The sequence below is a fragment of the Mytilus edulis genome, chromosome 13, assembly GCF_963676685.1.
Source record: "Mytilus edulis chromosome 13, xbMytEdul2.2, whole genome shotgun sequence".
In the NCBI taxonomy this organism is placed as follows: domain Eukaryota; kingdom Metazoa; phylum Mollusca; class Bivalvia; order Mytilida; family Mytilidae; genus Mytilus; species Mytilus edulis.
The window spans coordinates 5,646,236-5,653,622 of record NC_092356.1 but is presented as its reverse complement, the minus strand read 5'-3'; the positions used below and the strand labels follow the sequence as shown (position 1 = coordinate 5,653,622).

The 7,387-nt window shown below is 32.7% G+C and overlaps 1 protein-coding gene across 1 annotated transcript; it reads right to left on the bottom strand.

Annotated features, from left to right (window-relative positions):
• Positions 1 to 406: 406 nt before the first annotated feature.
• Positions 407 to 6,170, bottom strand: LOC139501628 (G-protein coupled receptor 157-like). Its single transcript, XM_071290757.1, has 3 exons — positions 5,217 to 6,170; positions 3,474 to 3,679; positions 407 to 1,605 (listed from the first exon to the last, which is right to left on the bottom strand). The coding sequence occupies exons 1-3, from the start codon at positions 5,677 to 5,679 to the stop codon at positions 1,264 to 1,266; spliced, it is 1,011 nt and encodes a 336-aa protein (XP_071146858.1). The 5' UTR covers positions 5,680 to 6,170; the 3' UTR covers positions 407 to 1,263.
• Positions 6,171 to 7,387: the final 1,217 nt, after the last annotated feature.

The window sequence follows — 7,387 nt, the reverse complement described above, 5'->3', positions numbered from 1 at the left end:
TGTACACTTTTAGACAATAAAAAAATTGACTGATTTTGTCGAATCACGTTAATTTCCCCCCCCCCCCCCCCCAAATATATTGGTAACGATAATTATTTCAGACACCTGACGAATCACGATAAGAATATATTTCGACAATCACGGTAAAATTTTAACCAATTTGACGCTAACGGTGGCTGAAATTGGCAGTTTGACGCCTGACGGTAAAGGGCATTACTATCCTTATGTATGTACAAAGAATGAACGAAAAACAAGTATGTAACACATAAACAAACGACAACCACTAAATAACAGGCTCATGACTAAAGACAGGCACATAGTTACATAGATAATGTTTTGCATAGTTTACATGTTGCCATTTTCATTTCAGGATTTTCATATTTACAAAAAAAAAAGGAGACATATCTTTCTCTATACATTTTATTCTAAAAGTTCAGTGATTCTAGATATAATATCATATATTATGGTATGGTTACCAATGAGGCTACCATCTACAGGAGACTCCAAACTGTGCTTTTACTAAGTTTTTTATTTACAGTGTAATATGCTATTGTTGAATTTAAATATTATTTCTATAAATATTCTTGCGAAATATTTGATTGTTTAGCCATGTAACTCAGTCATGGTTCATTGACTTTGAATGTTTGCATAACTTGTGTAAAATGTTAAGGTATTGCTATTTTGATTTCAACATTTGCATAATCAAAATAACAAAAAGGCGAGACATATCTCTGTGATAACAGTTTATGTCAATAATCAGGCCGTAATTTTTCTTTTATTATTAAATTATTTGAATTGTGTCATGGCGGAGCTTTTTTAAAACTGGTATGGGGTTTTCTCAATATTGAAGTTTGTACGGTTGCCTAGCATTGTTTAAAACATCAACTGCATTTGAACTTTGGTGGATTGTTCTCTCATTGGCAATCATACCACATCTCATTATTCATTCTTAAAATAAAAAGGAAAATGTTAATACATAGTTACATGTATCAATAAAACATATTGTATAAAACTGTACAAAATATACACAACGAAAAAACAATAACAAACATTCAAAAAGGGTGAGGGGTGTCGGAGGCGTCCTGCTTTCGAAATCCCGGGCTTAAAAACATGAAATTCCGAGGTCCCGAATTTAAAGAAATTTAAATCCCGACATCGCTAAATTCGAAAAAAGAATTCCCGGATCCCAAAAGAATCAATCCCGAAATCCCGAGATAAAAACACCCGATCCCGACGTCCCGATAAAGGTCCTGTTTCCCTCATTCAAGCAACAACTGAATCAAGTCTGTGGTAACTTTGTCGACGACGATAGGCCAGTAATGAATTGCGAATAACAGGATCTAAAAGGCAAAATAAAATACATGAGAAGAAAGCCTGTGAAGAATCCCCGAAGCACTGAATATAGAAAAAGATTTTGTCAAACGTTGCATAATTTTCGAGTTGGTCTTTGGTATGGTGTTTATACATTGCAACACCAAATCTTATTGTTCCCCATATCCTCAGAACATAGATTATTAGCCACAGTGTCAAGTAATTCCCATCTGAAGGTCTGAGGTTGTCGGATAAATCATTAAAACTCAACCGAGCTTGTTTTCGTTCTTTTCTCTAAAAAAAAAACCCAGAAAATAAGAAAGATAAAAATTTATGCATTGATTAAGCTTAGATACAAAAAAAGTAGACGACAGAATAAATTATTGCATATTTATTTTAGAATTTTAATGTACATAAGACGACGTTATATATCTAAGTAACAGTATCTTTGAAAGAGGAGACTTTTGGTATTGAAATAAAACGATTCAAAAATCAGAGTTGTCTCTCTTGTTTGGAGAAAAATGCAGAATGTGTTGTACACAAACTCCAAAATCAAATCACGTATTTGTGTTATATAATTGAAATAAAAATGGAGATGTGGTTTGATTACCAAAGAACATTTTAAAAATATTCCAAAGATTACGCTTTTCTCACTTGCTATACTTTGAAAGAATTATATTTCATAGGACAGCTTTTCCCGCCGAAACTGCCCTTCTGTGAAAATATATAAAATAATCAAAACGATTGAAATATGTGTTCGTTGGTACTCAGCAATGATGACCCAGATTATGCTGAGATTTATTTTTTCCAAAGTTCAGGTTTGAGTCTAAACGATTCCATGATCATAAATTGATGAACCAAAATTGACCAGCACGCAACACAAAGATAACATATAACTTCCGTCCCTATTGTGTTACTCTTGAGCCATTATATTAAGAAATATGGCGTCCAACTGTATCAGGTTGCAATCTATTGTGTAAACTAATACATTATACCAATATAAAAGTAAGGATATGTGGAATGTTTGCCAATGAGACAAATATCCATAAACACCACAAAGATGTAAACCATTTAAAATGAAAAGACCTGAGGTTAAATGAATTAACTTTTGTGAGCACTATCAAAATTTTAAAGGTACAGGTATTTTACCTATTTATGACAAGATATATTATTTTTTTGCAAGATATTAAGTTTATTAGCAACGAATATAGCATAGTTGTAATAACAGTACTTAAGCGTTGCCCTTTCAAAAAAGTTACGAATACTTATAATACAACAAACAAAAATCAAGCAAATATGGCAAATAACAATAAACGACAACCACCGAAATGTATGTTTATCTTGGCTTGGTGCAGGCTCTTTTTACAGTTCGTTAACGGTGCACTGTTTGCATCCCGCCATATTATGTATGTATATGTCTGTCCCATCATGTCATTCCGAGCCTTTTATATCTGACTACGCGGTTTGGGCTTTGCTCATTGTTGATGGTCGTGCCTGTAATGTCTCTATCGGACGATTATACAGGATTTAACCAAAGGCATGGACAAATATATAACACCATTGAATGTACAATCTTTAATGCACACGTCCGGTCTTGCAACTGTTAATACAGATACAATTACAGATAAGCCACACAGCATCATTCAATGTAAAGATAGATAACTCTTGTCTATTTATACTGTCGATATTACAATATACAGTACCGTGAAAATAGTTGTTAATTTCTGTGTTATCTGGTCTCTTGTAAAAGGTTGTCTCATTTGCCATCATGTAATACAGATGTTAATACAGATACAATTACAGATAAGCCACACAGCATCATTCAATGTAAAGATAGATAACTCTTGTCTATTTATACTGTCGATATTACAATATACAGTACCGTGAAAATAGTTGTTAATTTCTGTGTTATCTGGTCTCTTGTAAAAGGTTGTCTCATTTGCCATCATACCTCATCTTCTTTTTATACATAAAGGATGGTGGCAGGGTTTAACACGTGTGTAAGTGCCCCTCCATCCAATAGCAATCAGTATACATGTTAATTTTCTTATTAGGGGAAAAACGGACGAAAAAGTTATATATTATTATATATTATTCAAAAGTTTATATATACAAACAAATCATGTTTCTTTTATTGAAAAAAAAAGAGATTAATATTTCACCTTCTGTATCATATATCCCTTTAACAAGATATACGAAGCTCCAGTTAGAAGGTACATGAGTAGTTCCCAGCCTTTACCCGTCACCATCATCCAGAAAAACTGTTCTGAAGGAGTAATGCATGCTGAGATCCAGCACCACAGACCACTGCCGACCCTGTAATCTTCACCTATAACCCCATTGACCATTGCTAGTATTACTATAACAACTGTAAACAGAAAATCAAGAAAGGTCTACTCGAGTATGATGTTGATTTTTTCAGTGATGTCAAACTGCCAATGACAAACATTACAGGCGTATCAAAGATGATGAAAACGTTCTTTTTTATTAGACTGAAGTAAACTTTTTAACACCCTGACAAACAAGGTAATGGTCCATTTTTATAATCAAGACACATTTTGTTACTGCAAGTCTTTCAATCTTTGTTTTTCTCTGCGTTCTTAACGTAGAAATATATCAGTCTTAATATTTGTTTTTCGTTTATTTTTATTTATAAATATAAATGAGGCTGTTAGCTTTCTCGTTTGAATTATTTTACATTGTCATTTCGGGGCCTTTTATAGCTGACTATGCGTTATGGACTTTACTCATTGTTGAAGGCCGTACGCCTACGGTGACCGATAGTTGTTAATTTCTGTGTCATTTTGGTCTCGTGTGGAGAGTTGTCTCATTGGCAATCATACCTCATCTTCTCTTTTATATTAACGTTTTTTTTTTAACTTGTACAATCTATTGCATTGAAGATAATATGCTTTTATTGTAAGCTTCCATGGTATGCTACCATAAAACCACTGAGACAATAGATCTATTAAAAAGGAATATATTAAATTATTGAAATTGTAATTAGAAAATGATTCAATAATTGGGCGGAAGATAGTTAGGCTGAGAACGTAAAAACATAGACAAAAAAGGAAATCAGCAGTCAGAAAAATAAACGGAAATCAATAAAGACTTGTTCGCTAAGAAAAATGGTTAACTTACATTGTGGGTTGTATTATTTTTTTTTTAATCTATTCTAATTTGACTATTTATCAAGTTGCTTCCCTGTTAACATATAACAACCAATAGCATCCTTGTGGAAAACCGACAAAAATGATGAAATCTTTTGTTTTGTGTTTGCAAGGTAGGTAACATGTTTTGCAAGTAAATTATAACATTGAACACAACAATGTTGTAGAAAAAAGAGCAATATAATAATTATGGACAACAACTTGGCATAAAATATAACTTGCGGTAAGATTAAAGTTTTTGATCTATGCCAAAAGCCATATTGTGACTTCGTGTTGAAGAACAGCAATACAAGCGTTGTACATTTGCGTTATAGGTTTCTCTCTTGTACAGGTTGATATTTGCGTCATACGCAATATCTTTTCTTTTCTCCTAAAACTTTTTACCGCCAATGAGTTATGCATAAAACAAATATCTTTACTTAATAATCGGAAAGTATACAGTTCATTTTTATTTCCTATGTAACATAGATCGGCGACCTTGGGTTTTCTTCCTGTTTCTATAATAAAACTCGCACAAATGTGTTTTCCGAAGTGTTAAGTGATCAAAATACAATAATCTGATTTTGGTCATTAAATCGATAAAATTATAAAAAAAAAATGAAAGATTTAAAAAAGAAGATGTGGTATAATTGCCACTTTGACAACTCTCCACAAAAGACCAAATGACACATAAATTAACCCATATAGGTCACCATACGGCCTTCAACGATGAGCAAAGCATAATAGTATACTTACGAGGCACTCCCCATGCTACACCATGAACACATAGCCTCAATGTGAAATAATGTTCCCTCGTTTTGAAAACAACATTCGTTAGCAAATGGAATGCAATGATTGTAGTCCAGAAAAATGAACATAAGTTTGCCCAAGTTTTGACACTGCCATGAATCAGACAAAGGTAGTCACATTCTGCACTAGGGCAGGCAAGTTCTATTATTTCTGATTTTCCGTATTTTACGGCGTACCGAACGTTGCCAACAGTGGAACTTATCGCCATGATGAAATCAGATATAGTTAAACATACTAGTAACTTTCTTGTCTCGTTCCTAGCCTCATCGACCAAACTAAATGTAATAAAGATAAACAACGCTCCAACTATCGATAACGGTGCTGATATGAGAGTTAGTACGAGCGGAAGCGTGTCGTAAGGATCCTGGTAAATATTCTTATATATAACAGTAGAATTCTCATTTCCCATTCTGACAAATTGTAAGAATCTTTAAATACGTACTAGTAGTGGTGTAGAAGTAAGCACTTGTAATAATGATAATTATGATTAAATCCAAAGTTACACAATTTGGTGGTGCGCCTAACAGAGGCGAAATTTACAGAATATGTAACAGGTAACAGGTTAGACAATATCCAGCTTCATTCAAGTGACGAAGAAGAGAGTGTACTATTCATCTTTTAATATTGATATATTCCAATAAAAACAATGTCGACTGAGTACCTGTCCTTGACTTAATTAGTCCTGGGTCAGGTGCCCGTAGGTTAAAAGGGAGAGAACTAGGAGTCCACTGTGTAAAGCAGAATCTTCATCAAGACATTAGTCATCTTTAAAATGTCGTTTTTCAGTACAAAAGTTGCTTGTTTGAAGTAGAGAGCACAATTGTTTCTAAATTGCGTAGCTCTCTAAAGTCGTTTAAAAATAAAAGTTGTAATTTCCAAAAAATCAAAATGATGACAATGAGGAAGATGCATCTATTAAATGACGGAAATTAACGAAAATGAACGGAAACGATTTGATTTACATTCCATCCAGTCATGTATTGTTTTGCTATAACATTAGTATAGCACTTAATCATCAAAAAGAACTATTTAAAGTTTTTTAGTTTTTTTTTAATTGTAAAACCTCCTCTCATTACGAAAATAAAATATATGGGAAAAGAAAGAGGAAGAATTAAACCCTGATATTTTCAACATAATAAATACCAATAATTACATTAGATGTATGTTTCATTATAATACGTTATTCTGATTGGCTAACTGCACATCTCGCGTTATTCCTTAATCAACTTCATTACACAATAAAATTTATCATTCATGATGACACGAGGTCCCACAATAAAGTGCACAGATAATTAAAAAAAAAAAACCTTGATAAATCGTGTTTTCATGATTCTAGCTAAAAAATGAAATTGTAAGACTTTAGTATTGATTCGAATGCTTCTTTTTGTAACTTCATAGGGTTGGAAAAGCGTTGACCGTGTGCACATATTTAGAATGAAGCACTTCCGCGCTTCATAAAAAATGTACTTCGTTCAACGCTTTAACACCCAAATGAAGCTACAAAAAGAAGCATTAAATTCTTAAATATTGTCAGCAAAGGTTCCGGGCTATTTGGTAAGAAACTAGAGGCGATCACCTTGGTCTATGTGAATATTAAACAATGAACACTCTCCAACAGTGAAGACGAGAATAGAATTCAAGACAAAAATCTTTGATTTGTTGATTTTGCATTCTGATTATTTAGTCTGTTAATTTTTGTCTCTATCTTCTTTTAATTTAGTTTGGCTCAAAACACAAAAGAGGGTCAACAAAATTTTCATTTAAGTGACAGTCTACTAACTATCTTAAATAATTGACTTGTTAGTAGATCTTGCTTGTGATTTAAAGTGTTTATGTATCTAAAATCATAAGGTTTTTTGTCAAATATACCAAAAAACGCAATCAAAATGGTAAAAAAATGTCATTGAAGGGCAATAACTCCTATAAGGTTTTCTCCAGATTGTCTTAATTGTAGATCTTGGCTTGCTGATCTTTTTTGGTTATATAAGTTTTATCTATATTTTATCATTTTAACGATATAAGACAAACACGCAAAAAATCCATAAAAATCATCTTCAAAGGACAATAACACTAATATTAAGAAGTCGCCTGACGATTTTGACCTTGAGATTTATTTG

Bases quoted from the DNA above. Each gene is read 5' to 3' on its own strand.
- LOC139501628 (XM_071290757.1), bottom strand. From the start codon at position 5,679: ATGGGAAATGAGAATTCTACTGTTATATATAAGAATATTTACCAGGAT. The intron at 3,680-5,216 runs GTAAGTATACTA...TTCTGTTTACAG, and splicing joins TGTAGCATGGGGAGTGCCTC to TTGTTATAGTAATACTAGCA. The intron at 1,606-3,473 runs GTGAAATATTAA...TTTTTTTTTTAG, and splicing joins AGGGATATATGATACAGAAG to AGAAAAGAACGAAAACAAGC.